General features: G+C 33.7%; 1 protein-coding gene across 1 annotated transcript in view; it reads right to left on the reverse strand.

The window, feature by feature from the left end:
• OTOGL (otogelin like) overlaps positions 1-17,234 on the reverse strand; it is a 128,013-nt gene that overhangs the window by 76,322 nt on the left and 34,457 nt on the right. The window contains exons 18-24 of the mRNA XM_036237843.1: positions 14,241-14,365; positions 11,303-11,512; positions 9,254-9,419; positions 8,390-8,464; positions 6,232-6,284; positions 4,436-4,598; positions 387-494 (exon numbers count right to left, since the gene is read on the reverse strand). Of these exons, the coding sequence (XP_036093736.1) occupies positions 387-494; positions 4,436-4,598; positions 6,232-6,284; positions 8,390-8,464; positions 9,254-9,419; positions 11,303-11,512; positions 14,241-14,365 (900 nt within the window). The remainder of the gene's footprint in view (positions 1-386; positions 495-4,435; positions 4,599-6,231; positions 6,285-8,389; positions 8,465-9,253; positions 9,420-11,302; positions 11,513-14,240; positions 14,366-17,234) is intronic.

Consider the following 17,234-nt stretch of genomic DNA (forward strand, 5'->3'; position numbering starts at 1 on the left):
ATTATATTTCAATTTTATTTTATGGTATTTTTTGGCTTATTTCCAAACAGAAAATCTTCTTTTAAATGTGAACTTCTCTTTGGAATATTTATCACTTTCTAAACTTGAGATATTTTTTCTTATCAAATTTGCAAACTGTCATATTTCACACATTTTTTCTGGGTTGAACAAATACACATAAAAATAATAACAGGATCCTCCTATAGATATTAGCTCTCCAGCAATGCCTGAATGCTTTTAAAATCTTATTTACTCCAGCTTGATTTGTTTTATTTGTTTGTTTGTTTGTTTGTTTGCTGAAATCAGTCACATTAAGTAAATACAAGATGATCAAAACTAATACAATTGCTTAGGAAAATTTTTGTAAAATAACCAAATCTCATTACCAAGTATAACACGGTGTAGCAATCACTTCTCCTGAGAGGTACTCCCAATCTTTCCAGATACATGGACAGCTTTCAGGAACATAACACTTTCCTTTGTGCTCTGCCATTCTTCCAAATGAAGAATAAATGCTATTTAGTGAAAACTACTAATTTCAGTTTTAAAAGAAATCAGTAACCTTGTCATGTTCGAAACCATCTATATTTATTACAGCTGTTGCAGACATGTTTTATCTGCCCTATTGAGGGGTTGAATGTAGTCTCTATCCCCCTTTTTTCACACACTACCTTGCACATCACAGTAGTAAGCGAGTGCCTGAGAAATGACTAGATGCAATATTTTAACTTTTTATTATCACTTAATACAATAAAAGGGAAAGAAAATCGTAAATTCTCAGGTAAAGTTAGCTATTCTGAAAAAAAAAAAAACATTTAAAGACGTGAGGGCCCTTTTCTTCAATATTCACTACTTAAGAGAAAAGAGTCTGTGAGTATAACAATTTTGTGATAAAATAGTGAGTTATGAGATGAATAACATTTTCTATTACTGGACAGAGAGAGGGATGAAAACCTTTGTTTGTGACTGCTTAAAGTTAAAATCATGAAAGTTTAGTTCAAGTGTGTTTTGAATAAAAAAACATTAAATCATGTGTTTTACATTCTTCATTATTAACATATCTAGTCCTGAATGTTGGTTTTCTTTTAAGTGTTACTATTTTCTTGAAAGATCACCCCATGAAAAAAGTATCTTAATACATCTAAGAATATAAAAATTAAAACAAAATAATTACTAATAATCTCAAAAAAATTAATTTTGGTATGTTATAAAATATTTTGGCATGAATATTAAATAAATACATTATATATAACATATGTAATATGCCTAACATAAATATATACTTATGTTTTTCAATATTATTAAACTCTTTTTTAAAAAATTACTTTCATCAATAATAAAATGTTAATAATAAATAACAACTATAATAATTTAAATATATAATAATATGTCAAAATGATAAAATAATTAAAAATAAATTACATATAAAGTAATAGTAAAATAAAAAATAAATAGCTACTAAAATAGATAGATAATATAGTTTTTCTGAATTTATTTTAAAATGTAATTCAATGCTATAAAAATTAACATAAAAGTAGGGAATCCTAAATTCTTGACTCTTCTCTCAATAGAAAGAATCGCGTATGTTTTTTTAGTGCTCTGCTTTCCCTCTCATAGCTTGTCTAACACAGTACTATAATTCTTCATTCAATGTACATGTCACTTGACTTTTAAGTCTACTTGGGAAGATTGTGACTATCTTGTTAATGGCTGTGTCCCAATATCTATCATGTAGCAGACATTCAATTGTTGAGTAAAGGTAAATAAATGAACCTATCTATAAAAATGATGCATTATCATTTAAATTTCTTTTTTTCAGACAATAATGCCTTGGAGTCCACAATTTATCATCTCAACCCTCCCAAATTTTGAGCCACTTTCCCTGAATGGTGCATCTCTCCTCAACCTGAAAAATCCTTCTCCTCCCTGCTTTGTCTGAAAGACCTCTTCTCATCATTTAAGATTCAATTGAGAGCAAACTTTTCAGTACAACCTTTTATTTAGATTTGTACAAATCTATACAATTTGTACAAATGTTTATTAAAAGATTAATCACAATGAATGGCAAATACTTCATTAAATGTCTTACAGAAACCATAAAAGCAACAATAAAAACTAATATTTTTCAGAGCTTAGTATGGCCTAGCCACTGTTCTAACCACTTTAAATACATTACTAACTCATCTCATCCTAGTGCCAGTCCCATAAAGTAGATTCTATTGTTATTTTATACATGTATTTCTGTACCCATCATCCCTGTTGCTTAACACAATCTCCCAAACATTAAGCATTTCATAAATATTGGCTGCCCAATTTTTAGATGAGGGATGCCTCACCTACATGAACCACAGTCCCAATAAACCCAGCCTAAATAGTGGTTTTAAATGGTTATTCTAATGACTGATAAGTTTTTCAGAACTAATCAAAACTGGAAGAAGAAAGCTATAAATCAGTTGTAAGTTACCTACATTAAGCAGGCTTAGGTAGTGGGGTAAGTAATAAAATAAACATTTACGGAGTACCTACCATATGACTGGTGTGCTGCATCCATGAAGTAGATATCATTACACTCATTTTAAAAAGGGGAAGTTGAGACTACAAGTGGTTAAGCAATTTGACCCAACGTACTTCAGTTAATAAGAAGAACCAGTATTTGAACCCAATACTATATGACTCTTTCCACTATATTACTTTCCATTTCTTTAATCCACAATGATTTCTAAACTCAGGTATGTAGTTGATGAACCATTGGCACTTTAGGACCTTCTTAAAAACAAGCTATGCTAAACTTATCCTAAAATAAGCCAGTCAAGATCACATGGAAAACAATACAAATCATATTACCATAAACAATTTTATAATAGAAAGTTCTATGTAACAAAAGTATGTCGAAATCAGTTAGAGGCCTCTTAGTCAATTCCAACTACATTTATTTAATACAGTACTAGAACATAGGAGAGAACTTCTTTACGTTTTTGTAATGAGATCTGGCCAGTAAATAAATAAATCTTTGTCAAACTGAAAACCACAGGTGACTGCAAATAGATTTTTTTAAATAATAGCATTAACCTCAAACATATGAAACAAAATTAGGATGTAGCTTTATCTAATCAGCAGTGCATCCATAAGTCATAATCTAATCAAATAAATCAAGCAATGTTTTGGGTTTCAATTATTTAATCATAATAAATGTTTTATTTCCCTCATCCTTTTAATTAAAACGTCTTTCTTACTCATCTGCTCTACGGCTTGATTTCTGCCTGCCTTTATTTTCTTTCAGCTTCCTCCTGTGTCCTGTGTCCTTCCTTTCTAAAGAGATTGGTACAGCCCCAAGTTACTTGACTCTTCGACCTACTCTAGATGGGGATCATTTAAACAAATGCAACTCTCCTGGGAAAAAAGATCACAAAACCTCTCTCTTTTTTGCTCATGGTTTATATGAACTGAGCCCAGGAATCTTTTTGTGTGAATATGTTCATCGAAGAAGAATGGGTGACCTGTTTGCCTTAGGCGACCCTACCTCTGAGCACTACCTCTCTTCATTACCTGAAGAGCGAGGCCCAGTGAGGCCAGATTATATGTGTGCCTGCAAGAAGCAATTGGATTCCATATTTGCCTTCATGTGTACTAGCTATTCCTGCTATTAAAGGAAATTTACGAAGAGTAGATTATGCTGCCATAAAATAGTGACCCATATTTATTGCGTGTAATACACACACACACACACACATGCACACAAAAATACAATCACATCGTATAATGTCTAATTGAGGCTTTAAAGGAACTTGCAGAAAAATCACTCAGCTAACGTCAACGGAACTGGGATTTAAACTCTGATGTGTCTGAGCCAGAGCTTCCAATGTTACCCACTGCTCTGTGCAGTCTCGATGCACCATTTTCTGTAACATCCATTAGATAAAGCAGTTGGCATCACCATTATAACCAAACGTCAACAGTAACACAGCGCTTCCGATGTTGTGAATGAAGAATGGCTCACTATCACTTTCCCAAAACTGCAGTGGAATTAGGAAGTAAATGCCAAGTCTGTGCTCTCTCATCAACTCACTGTATTACTTTAATACTATATCAATTAATACTGTATTAATACTTTAATACTATAGTACCTTAATAATATTGCACACACTATATTACTGTAATAACATTGCATACATAATGTATATGTCACATTATTTAATCATACATTATATGTGATATGTAATATCTCACAAATACCATATGTGATATGTTACACGAACATAAAGCAATTATTATAATAGTCTTCTAGTCACCAACTAGAAGTGGTCATTCTGGCTGACTAGTGGTGAACCACCAGTAAGAGCAAGTTTAGTTATCTCTATAATGTTTTTAAGTGCTTGTGTGTTTTCTATTAAAACTTGAATGTTCAATATTATCAAAAAGGGGGGGGGGGGCTTACCCTGGAGCACAAACACAGCCACTTATGCAGGGTGAGGATGGGGCGCAAGTGAAGTTCATGGCCAGATTTGTGCACGTAATCTCACAGTTTACACCACCAGCTGGTAATTCAGGATCAGGAAACCTGCAGTCGAAATACACCTTTCCCGCGGGGCAGGCATGAACTTCAGGGACAAGGCACAGATAAAGTATTCTTAACTTTATGTTCCCTCCATAGACAGGTAATCATATTGAAGTGCATTTGCCATTAAAATACAAGTCACCATAGAATATTTTACCAGTTATTAGATGATTCTCTTACTCTGATATTTGGTTGATTTGCTTACAAACATTCTCTAGCCAGATTCCCTTTAGTCATCTACATTTCTAAACCTATTTTGAGTTTGAAAACTTTAGCTGTCTTTCATAAGTTGATAACTAAATGACTAGTATATAATTTTCTGAGGTCAAGAAATAGGGTATTTTATAAAACCTCAAAAAAGGCTGTGCAAATATATAAAAAAAAAAAAAATATGGTATTTGGATGAATCCAAACATGACAATTAGTATATTTAAACTTTACAAATCCACGTATTTACAATGAACACATGACCCTTGTAGATCTTGCTTCACCTCTGCGTCATTATTGACATCAGTCCACACTGTACTGCCGAAGTGCAGAAGTGGACATAATTATAGGTCAGGTAGGAAACATATATTCCTCCAGAAAACTTTTGGGCTTAGAAGGATTACATAAAGTCCCTTATTTGGGGACAAAAGTATCAAGTCTTATGGATTCTTCTCTAAGAAATCTGGCCACCTGAATTGCCCCTTCTTTAACTCTGAGACCCCCTGAGGCAAATGGGGCAAGGCAGGGATTGCCCAGTAGCCAATGAATATATGTATGGTCAATGTACATACCCTGTAAGAAGCTCTAGATAGCCTGAATTCTCATAATTAAATCCAGGGCATATAGTTCAAAGCTAATTTATAATAATTTATCTATGACCATGTAATAAATAACAAAATAATAGCTCACAATTAGTTTTATCAGCCTACACTCTTCCTCTCCATTAAAATCAATGAAAGTAGTATTATTTTCCTAGAATTTTTATACAGTGATTAAGACTTTTAGGCTGTTATATAGTGAAAATAAATAATATAGAATCTCCTAATACATAGGGTCTTCAGGAATGATATGCAAGCGTAAAATATTTTAAGAGAGATGGCAGTAGATGTCATTTAACATTCCATTTTTAAAGAGATGGCTGCTAGCTCTAGAGCCTTGCTACTCGAAACGTAGCTCAGAAACAAGTGTTATTGGTATTGCCTTGATCTTTGACAGAAAAGTAGAATCTCAGGCATCACGTCTAACCTGCTGAATCAGAATCAGCATTTTAACAAGATCCCCAGGTGATTGTGTGCACATTAAAATCTGAGAAGTGCTGGTCTAAAATAGCTTCTCAACTGCTGTTGCACGAATAGGTTACAACAGGTGCCTGGATATATATCCCTAAAGCCCTTGAGGCACCTGGGTAGGTTCCAGGGTAGGCAGAATCTAGGCAGCGTCCCTGGGTTGCCTAAGTCCCTAAGCCCCTAAGCAGCCTCATTTGTTCACCCAAAACTGTTCTACAAATGTTATAATTCCCAATGTGAAAAAAGTTAGAAAGCACTGGAGCCCATGTTAAGAAACATTTCCAAGGCTCTATTCATGCACATTGGCAAGGAAGGCTGTGATGGATTAAAGACTTCGCCAGAAAAATGAAGGCAGTACTACTGCTGCATCCGCCTTAAGAAAAATACCCATCTATAGCTCACCAGGAGAGGGCGTCGCTGGTTCATCACATTTCACAGTTCCATTTGAACATTGGCTAGTGAAAGTAAACAAATAATTAATAAATCCAAACCTTAGGGTTTTTTTTCCGCCTGTATATCAAAAAAATATATAATGTGGAAGAATTTATTGAATACGTATTAGAATTTTATGTTTTCCCCACGGAATTTTTTACAAATAAGTTATTGGCGTAGGTCCAATTTGAGGAGAGCTATTTCAGTTCAACACATTTTTATCAAACACTTATATGTGTGGGGCACTGTGATAGGCACAGGGGATACAAATCCAAAATTCACAGTCTCTACTCAAATTAGAAAGCTATAATACTGGGTGGAAACGTAGTACAAAGCCACGCAGGAGTAGAGCAGTATTCTCTATAACAAAGTGCACTGCAGGAAGTGATGGGAGGTGCAGATGGCACTGAGGCAAAGGCCAACTCCTATTAAGATGCTAAGTCTCAATTCCTGAGGTGAGCCATTGACCTTAGCCAGAGAAGTGTTATGGTTTGTTTGAATTCTAGAAAAAAATATTCTGGCAGCAACATCAAAGATAAATGGAGTTATATTTTCCTTCAGCTTTGGACCAAATCATGTGTCCTATATTTGAGCCCAGATGAAGAAGCTAACTAATATATAAGGGGCATGTCTCATGAAATATATGCTTATATATCATCTAACACTAGGATGACACTCAGGAGTGATTCGTTCATACTGTGAATGGCACAGAAGGACTGAAACAGACAGATCTCAGATCACAGAGCCAGCTCTTCCTTATCATACTCATTCTGGGACATAGGCTTTTTGAGAGGAATGACAAATAAGGTCACTATACTAATGGGATTTTTTTTCTCATCAAGGAGGAATGATTCCTTCATTTTTTCCAACTTAAATAAATTCAATTAGGTTAAATTCAAGAGAGATATAATACCTTCCAAAATGGAAGAGGACAAGCCTAGAGGCAAGAAGACCAGGAAGAAAGGTCCAAGGAAGAGACGATAGAGAGACATTGTTAAGGCAGTAGCAATGGAAAGAAGGGGGATTTCAACTATATGTAGAAAGAAAAATCCAATCATTGGGGTTTATTGGCCAGGGGTGTTGAGCAGGAGGAAGGAGTCAAAAATGACTCTCATTTCTGGCTTGTGAAACTGTAGCTAGTGGTGTAACCCACTAGAAAAAGATCCAAGGGCTGGTTGTCTTTGAATTTTGATTCAGGGGAAGAAGGAAGGGAGATGGCAATAACAATAAAGGTAAATTCGACATAAACGATATTCTTCTGCGAATATGAAATAAGCTGTAGAGCAAAGTAAGCAACAGAACACTCCCTGCAGAGCCAAGCTGCCTGAGATTGAATCCTCACCTGTAAACTGGGGATACAGTAACTGTACCTAACTTTTAGGGTTGCAGTCATGAATATTTTAATAATAGATATAAAACACTTAGAATGGTGTCAGGACTATAGAAGGTGCACAGTAATGATGAGATATCATTATTATTATCATTATTTTTATTATCTATTGTCTTATCATCAGTGGGCACCTATGGTGCAACTAAAAGAGAGATATTGAGAGTTGAATGTAGATCGATGTGGACTGCTTCATGCACATGTCCATATCTTTAACGGACAGGTTACAACCCAAATGAGTGTTATTTTAGGAATAAGTGTCATCTCACTAGGATTGATGTCCCAAAGCAGGTAATACCCTTATTCCAGTGTGCGACACCATTAAATCCATTTTGGAATTGCTCTTTCTTCCTAAGCCAGTGGATGAAGAATAAAACTAAAACCCCTCAGTAACTTGCATTATTTCAACACTCATTTCACTCCTAAATTCTATCTAAGAATCAAACTGATCAAAAGGCTTCCATTTAATTGCATGGTATTTCAATTTATAATTATTTTCTACAGTTATGAACATAAGACTTAGGCATTCCATGTTGAAATGCTTTATATATACATACATATATGTATGTATGTATATATATATACACACACACACATATATATTTATATAGTTTTAAAAGGTTACCTTAAGATTACCTGTATTTTTTAAATTATAGGAGTCATTTTTTAAGATAGATTTGGTTAAAAAATTATATTAGTATATGTTATTTATCAAATACAATCACCGTCATTGAAATCTACCATAAGCCTGAGGGTGTTGGGATGAGCTCTCCAGGTTGATAAACACTGCCCCTAAAATGACACCGACAATGAAATCTAAAAGAAAAGAAAGTTAAATTAATAAAATAGAATATATAAATATATATATATTAAAAGCACTAAAATTCAAGTAGATCCTAGACTATGTATTGGTAATTTTAAGGCACACACTAGAGATGACATTATTCTATAAGATTACATGCAATTCTGTTATACAAATGGCAGAAACCATTTAAAAATTTATGTAGCTTCAAATTTTGTTTTCTAAAATAGAATATCTGTATTGTTTAGGTAACAATTCGGAATGTGTCCTTTTAGTTCCAAAAACGTTCCTGAATGCACCTCAGAGAAATATAACTGATATATCATTTAACCCTATGTATAAGACAAAAGTCTATCTCATGTGATGTTAGAGAAATTTCTGAGTGCTGACAGACATTGCAATGCTGCTACTAAAATTTGCCATATGCCAGTGAAACATAAACCTTGTTATTAATTTTGTTATGGAAAAATGAGTATAAACATACTCCAGGATTGACCACTAGATTCCCTAACTCTTTCTGTAGCTATTTGTGAACATGTTCAGGATTAAAAATAAATAAGGTAAAGACATTAAGAAATATTAAAGAAATCAATCACAAGTAGATCTTTGCATATATGCACACCTATTTTATGAAAAAAGTGACTGTTCAATGGTGGAGAAAATTACTTTTTTCCATAAATGGTGCTGAGTCCATCAGATTAAGAAAGAAAGAAAAGAAACAAGCATGAAAACCCATTTAACCTGTAAGAAAAAAAAGAGAGAGAGAGAAAACTAGATGCAATCAAACCATTTCGATGACTTACATGGGCACACAAAAGTTAAGGGTGTCTTCATAGTATTTGCCTTCAGGACAGTTGCAGCCTTCAGCACAATCATCATTACACTGCTCTGGGGAGGAGAGAGAAATGCAGGAACGACGACAAAAGGAAGAACAGTGATGGTACAGCATACCCTTCTGGCACACCACCCCTGAGGACAAAAGAGCATCAGTTGAGAAAGATTTCCACAGAGTAGAGAAGCATTTTATGCTGGGTTACAGGCCTAAGATAGACATAAATCATGAGGAAAAAAGAGGACATCATACATCAATAAACCTAGAACATTACAGAATCCCATAAAAGAAATTTGCTAATTAATTAAACAATCATTACTTTAATAGAAATATAACAGAAAAATTAATTTTCCATTTTGAAATATTTCTGTTACATTCAATAATATTCTTTAATAGCCTGTACCATGATTTTTAAAAATATTTAAGGCTTTTTATATGTGTAAATAAACTTCCTGTCCTCATATCTATTTACTGCCATGCCAACATCATCTTCTTTATGGCATTATTTAAACCTAAGTAAACTTTTAGTCCTCTACAAATAAGAAAAACTTGGCTTTATTAATACATAATCTTAGTTCTTATTTTTTGCCATTTTAATCATGCTTATACTTTTTTTCTAAGCCCTTCCAAATTCTTTTTAGACCAGACTGAACTGATTACAGTAGTCAAACTAAAATAACCCCAAAACACACTTGTACAAACACCCAGAAAATTCTGGATAAAACAAAACTGAAATTATGTGGAATGTATAATTGGTCTCATGGGGAAAAAAAATGAGGGAGGTGTGTGAATAATATCCCTAGATGCCAGAATTAAAGAGGGAAATAAAATGCAGAAATTTGAATAGAGGAAAGGAGGATCGATCTGTTGGATTTTAGATTTAACTCATGTAGGAATGGAAGATGAAACTTGGTCCTCTATAAGGCAGGAAATTAGAACACCCTTTACTTGGGCCCTCAAAAAAAACTCCATCCTCAGTTACAAGGATGGATTACAGCAGAGGTCAGCAAACTCTGTAAAAAGCCAAATAGTGAGTAGAATATGTATGTCCAGCTTTGTAGAACATACATACTCTGTCACAACTACTCAGCTCTGCCCTTGTAGCTCAAAGCAGCCACAGACAACATATGAACACATGGGCAATAAACTTTATTTACAAAAACACAGAAAGCCCAAGAGCGTAGTTTGCCAATGCCTGGGCTAGAAGAAACTTGCTCATACTACGGGAAGATGCTAGGAAAACCTCTCAAACTCTATGGGGTCTTTGATGAAATAAAGTATCCTGTGAAAAATCAAAATCCCAGATTTACATCCTATACAGGTTTGTTATATGAATTTATATTATTGTTGTCTTAGAAAGCCCAAGCTGGAAAATTAACATCAAAACTGGCCAGTGAGCCCTCTGGAGTAACAGGAAAAACCTCTGTGAAACCACCAGGGATGGAGAGGTAGAAAGAGTGATGCTTTTGAAACCTAGGTCATAGGTGATTCTAATTGGGGAAGGGGGAGCCCTAACAAATATTAGCTTATAAAATTTATAGAATACATAAGGAAAGAAACAATCTACAATGAATGAGAATAGCAGACATCAGAACCATAAGGACATGAACTTAAGATAATACTTGGTTTTGTATAACCTGCCTTTTTAACTACAAATCAACTGTGTCACTATAATGCATGATGCCTTTCCATACTTTCCAATATTTAGATATTACAGTTCCATAAGAATGTTTTCAAAATTTTTAAATTATTTCTGTTATGTATTTCAAACCACACAGTTACACTGTAAGTCTGCTTATAACAAAAATAGTCAAAAGTTATTGATTTTATCCAATATATCTCCAATTTTAAGAAGCAAAGTACTTCATTTGTTTTTCACATTTGTACATTGTAATAATATTTCAAACAATATAAGTAATATCGACCTTTTATTTAAAAAACAAAAGCAGTAACTACAAAAGCAAAAATCTCTAAAGTGTTATCTGATTGTCTTTATCTGTGCTAGCACCATCGTACTCACCACAGAATGAAACGTGAGCTCTGAAATCAATGGGAACACCACGCTGGCCACAGAGGTAGGTATAGTGGGCAAGAGCATTGCATAAGCAGGCACTTCCACACTTGCACGCATCATGGCGGCATAGCTGATAGTACAGCCCAGGGCTAATGTAGAAGTGGCAAGGAGCAAAGAGCTCTTGGTGGATGACATCACAGTGTGCTGCATATCCAACTAACAGACAAAGAACCTCATTAGTACCTCATTTACTAGTCCAGATCTTAACCCAAAGTATCAAGTTCCAGAACTATCCAAGCATGCTGCTTTCCTAGAAATACACTGTAATGCATATTACTTTTAAGAAGAGCCAGTATTTTCAACTTACACTGGTTTTTGTTTGTTTGTTTGTTTGTTTGTTTGTTTGTTTTTATGTTATCATTGCTTGGTTTTATTTTGGGCAATATTGTGACAGCACTTCTACTTATATTCAATAATACTTTAGCAAAAAGAAATATTGCATTTTACCTGAATAACATGAGTAATAGGAAGGACCTCAATCACCCCATTGCCTGAGGATCATCTTAAAAAATCACCCCAATTCTGCCATAAAAAAAATTGATGAGTAGTGGGAGGCTTATCTCCAGACATCCATGTACAATAAAAATGGAGCCAGATTGTGGTTGTAAGGCAACTCCTTGGAATACACAATTATTAAGGAAGCTTCGGGGAATCATCTCATTCCAATGGTGTCTCTGAGGTGAATGGTAATGAGGCAGATGTCGCAAAATCATCACACATAATGTCTGCACAATGCACAATTCGTTTGGTGAACAAATGTATGAATAAATGAATAATGGTTAGAAATTAGGGATTGGAATATACGCTAAAGGCCATGAGATATAACTACTGAGACTTTTCCCTTGAGAATGATTGATCAGATATATTTTCTTATGGGAGTGACAAAGTTTGACAAAACAACCTAGATCCCACCTTTCTGAAAAACAGGCTATGTGATTCCTTTATGTAGTGGATTTAGGTTGCATTAATCCTCTCACAGCTAAAATTAATCAGTCTTTGAGTTGTCATTGTCTTTGAGAGACCAGATGAGCTGCCAGATATCAGAATGTTTTCACTACTAAGGAATTACACTAAATTTATTTTATTGAATATTTTGAATATATTTATTATTGGTAGGGAAGCACATGGTAATTATCTGAGTGTTATATTTTTGTATTGTTCTACATATGTATATGAAAACGAATGACTTAGACTCTAACAGCAGACTCTTGGCATGCATACTCTTAATCCCCAGGAGCTCCAAACCAGAACAACACAACAATGGGGCTTTTATTGCCCAAAGGATTTGTAGGTCAAATAGCATTCCTACTGACATTAAGTAAAAGGATGACTCAAGAACATCCTTGTGAAAAAAATATCTCTGAGAATCTACATCACAATTATTGACTTTCATCTATTTTCCTTTCTTTGGAGATTTTTTGGAAAGTCACAATTATTGATTTTCATCTATTTTCCTTCCTTTGGAAATTTTTCTAAATTTACCTATTTGAATTTTTTAAAAATAGGTCAAAGATGAAGAAAGATAATATCTAAAATATATATCAGAGAAGACATAACATATAGGGATACAATTGATAAACATATATATAATAAAATTGTATGTAATAAAGGTGGTAAAAAAAAAACAGAGGAAAACTGAATTTATCAATTGAACTCTACTCAACTCTTAATATTGTATTAAAGAAATTAAAAATAAAGTTGTTGCAATATCAAAGAAGGAACTGAGAAAGTTAGAAACAAACTGAGCAAGACTAACTGAAGGTGAAGGACTGGATCTATTGATAGAAAGTTAAGGACAGAATGAGAGAAAGTGTTGTTAAATGGAAATGAGATAAAAGTATTCGATCATGGAGAACAATAGACTTTAGTCTAGTCTTTTTACTATAGATAGGAAAAATGAGAAAAGAAGTTAACAATCTTCTTCAAATTTAGAAGTTGGCTTAAATAAAAATACAGCACTAAAAGCAGTATTATCTAATGTTATTTTCAGTACACCAAAACTATGAATTTATAATAAGAACTACACATCAACCAACAGAATTCTCCCAAACAACCAGTACAAAATCCATGAAATTGTATTGGCATCTCATGGGTACTCAACCAATATTATAAATGTATTTTTTTAAACTACATAAAGACAGTATAGTAGCCAAAATAAAGAAACAAATTAACATATTTAAATCTAATTAAGCATGCATACTTTTTTCACAGTGACTTTACAGAAAAAATTAATAATAATATGTCTTGTTTATTGAACGGTGAAATAGCCTTTCACACAGTTTGCTATGGCTTTAATAAAATAAAAAAAATACAGCCAAAAATTCTTGGCATGTGAGTTGCAATGTCACTGCAAATTGCAACTCTGAAGCATGACCATCTCAAATTGTTGCACGCTTGATGGCACAAAGCTTCTTTGGATCACTGGCTTTGTACTTATGAAGCCATAATATATTCTGCAAGTAATGTGAGAGTAATAAACAGGAGAATCCACATGAGCTGTCATACTACGGAACTGAAGTCAAACGTCCGAAGACTATAATAGCATTATTAGAGTTTTTCCAGAGATTTCCCTTTAGCGTTCAAATAATCTGAACTCTTCAAAATACTAATCCACATTTGGAAAGAATTTGAGGACTTCTAAACACATAAAATAAGTAAATTTATGAATGCAAAATAGAAAAGAAAAGTCATTTTCTGGAGTTCTTTTTTAAAAAAAAACAGGAAGGCATATGTAAAGGCATAATATTAAACAAAAATATATAAGGAATAACATTGATCTTATCATAATGAAGAAAATCAGAATTTAGAAACACTGTCTAATTTTACAAGATTACAGTAATACATAGAAGTTTATCCTAAGTTAAAAGCAGAAAGAAAGACTTACTGTTTTGTTGATTAATGTTACAGGGGTCCACCATAGGCACATGAACAGGTGCAAAACAGGTGGAGGAAACTCTCCACGCATTTGCATGAAGTTGTGGTGTACCTTCTATCATGCCTGATGGAGAACTAGAAAGCAAGGATAATGTTCATCTTAGTCTCTCTTATTCCTTTTTATTTGTTCATAGTCTTTAAATTTTGAAAAGAAAAGAGAATATTATTTTTTTTAACTTACAGAGAATCTTAGAGTTTGAAATGTTCTATTATTTTTTTAAAAATATACCTGGTGTTAGCTTCCTGTTATTATGACTTTACAATGTGTCAAATTATGGACAAATATGGTTTTATTTAATAACAATCTTAGCCTTGTGAAGAAAACATTATTAACCCCATTTAGAGAGAAAGCAAAGCAGAAGCTCAGATAAATATTAATGTTCACTCAGTTGATAAGTGTCAGAGCCAAGATTCAAATCTAGTTTATACCGATTTAATGGGACATAATACAACCAAAATATTGATGTATGTGTGGTTTCGAGTGCATGAAAAGAAGAGGTAGGTAGCTCACATGATTTTTTTCAAGGTAAAGACAAATGTCTCAAAGAATAAATAGTCTATAATTCTGGTTCAATATTTCAATATCCATCATGAGGCCTGAAATACTGAGGTTCCATCGAGAAGTTGGGCAAACGAAATAATTGAAAATTGCGGGGAAGTGATATAAAAGGCACCGTTCATCCGAGTTCGCTCATTTCTTCAGTTCCCTCAGCAAGTCAAAATGGAAGAGACACATTTACCCTTCTGAGGTCAGGCTTTTAAACCACAAAAATGTTTACTAGCCAAACACTAAAATGCTCCCTCCAGCAGCCATCAAAATTTAGTAACACATCAGCTAATATTTAATAGGCGACAGTCCCTATTGGACACTGTATCGGACACTGTTAAAACTACTTAGAGAATCAAGTTAGACTAGCTCTCCTCTGTAGAAAGCTTTGAGCAAGCAAAAGTTGACTAATACAAGCCCTAACTATGTTCGTTGCTACGACATGACTAAATGGTACAGTGGGCTTTATCTCGGTTCTCTATAGTGTCCTTGTTAGCATTTAGCTTAGTCACCATTAATTATATGGAACTTCTCACCACAATGACTGAGAGAGGTGAAAAAAGAAAAGGAGCTGTACAAGTCATTCTATAATGCCCACCCTTTGTCTCCGCCTTTTCCCTTTTTCTTTTTTCCCTACTCCTCAAAATTAAACCACTCTTGAACTATATAAAGAATTATAACAGTCATCTAATCCAAAATCTCATCTTGTTCAAATGAGAACACTGAAACTCAAAGAAATTGAATGACTTGTGCTAGCTCTTCTCATTCTTTCTTTCTTCCCTCTTATTCTTACAAAGGATAATAAAATAGGTCAAGGTGATGGGTGTAGTCAGGGTTCCCAGGAGGAAATGACTCAGAGCTTAGCTCTCTTATTTCATTTAATTCACTTAAAACAATAAATACCAAAAAAAAAAAAAAAAGGAGTTAAAATGTAGACCCATCTATTTACTGAATTTTATTTTATAAAATAATCTTTTGGTTCACCACAGTTAACTTACTATAACAAGGCATGCAAAATAAATTTTCAAGTAATTAATATTTTCCATTCCACTATGTTAGCAGATTCGCAATAACCTTTGTGAAGTAAAGAATTTTAACTGCTATGCTGGAAAGCCAAACAATGTTAGAAAGTTATCTCTAACTCTGAAATATTATCCTGTACTGTTATCACGCCTGAATGTTTATACATGGAGGAGACTGATGCCTTAGGAAGAGGCAGACAGATCTGCCATCTGTTAAACACTGACTGCTAACCCAGTTTAATAAACAAGGAAGAAAAAGAAAGCTTAACATCTTTTCTGCACATCTTAGCCAATCCACTAAATATAGTTTCTGTTTCACAAATGTGGTAAAGATGTCAAGATCTTGATCTACAAATAAATGAAACAAAAACACGAAATAACCTAAAAAAAATAATCACGAAGGAAACAAGATAAAATAAATCTTTTGAACTTTATATTGTTAAATGCCAGTTCTCCTTGCCCACCCTAATTCTCTTCTTGGTGACCCATTAAAAGTCCTACCTCTGTGCAGTTCAACAATCTACTGCACATGTTCTACACTTGTTCCTAAGAATACAAGGACTGAGAATCTGATTCTTATTCTCAAAGCCCTTACAATTTAAATGAAAACCAGACAGATAAATGAGATTTTCATAGATAATAGAGCTGGTGTGGTATGAACTCACTTTTTAAAGCAAATAATGTCTGAGTTAGATTGAACTACAAATAGGAGTTCATAAAAGATTAGGAGATGGAAAGAACCCCAAGTAGGAGGAATATACAAAAGTTGTTTTTTTCTTTAACAATGTCTTCTTCAAGAAACATTCACTAGCTACTCAGCTCACTCTGACTGACTCCTGATTCCTACCGTGCGTCTAGCCACAGCCACACAATTCAACATTTAACTTGTTGAAATTACCTCAGTATTTATGTATGCATTCTTGTTTAATACCTTGCCTTGAATTAATTATTTCTTAAAGGTTATTATGCCCTCCCAATTTGCAGTATAAACTCCTTGAGGACAGGAACCACATTACACTGCTTAAATTACCCTACTATGCTTAATACAATAACAGGTGCTCAAAGCATTTTACATTGTGTCTTTTCACATGTAGATGCTTTTGTCAATACAAGGGGTATAAACTTATATTATTGATTTTCTTCTGATGAAACGCCTAACTATCACAAAATCCAATTAACTTGGATGTTGAAATGCTGCTTTAGAGGTCAAATTCATATAAAATGATATCAATATTTTAACAGTATAACTTACTATCATTAATATCAAATAATATCAAGATTTTTTAAAATACTTTTAAGCTTGATAAGTGGCAAGGAAGAGGATTAGTCCACAGACTGAGTCATGCTCCCTAAATTTAAAACTCAGTTCTATTGT

This window comes from Rousettus aegyptiacus, unplaced genomic scaffold, assembly GCF_014176215.1.
Source record: "Rousettus aegyptiacus isolate mRouAeg1 unplaced genomic scaffold, mRouAeg1.p scaffold_m13_p_2, whole genome shotgun sequence".
In the NCBI taxonomy this organism is placed as follows: Eukaryota; Metazoa; Chordata; class Mammalia; order Chiroptera; family Pteropodidae; genus Rousettus; species Rousettus aegyptiacus.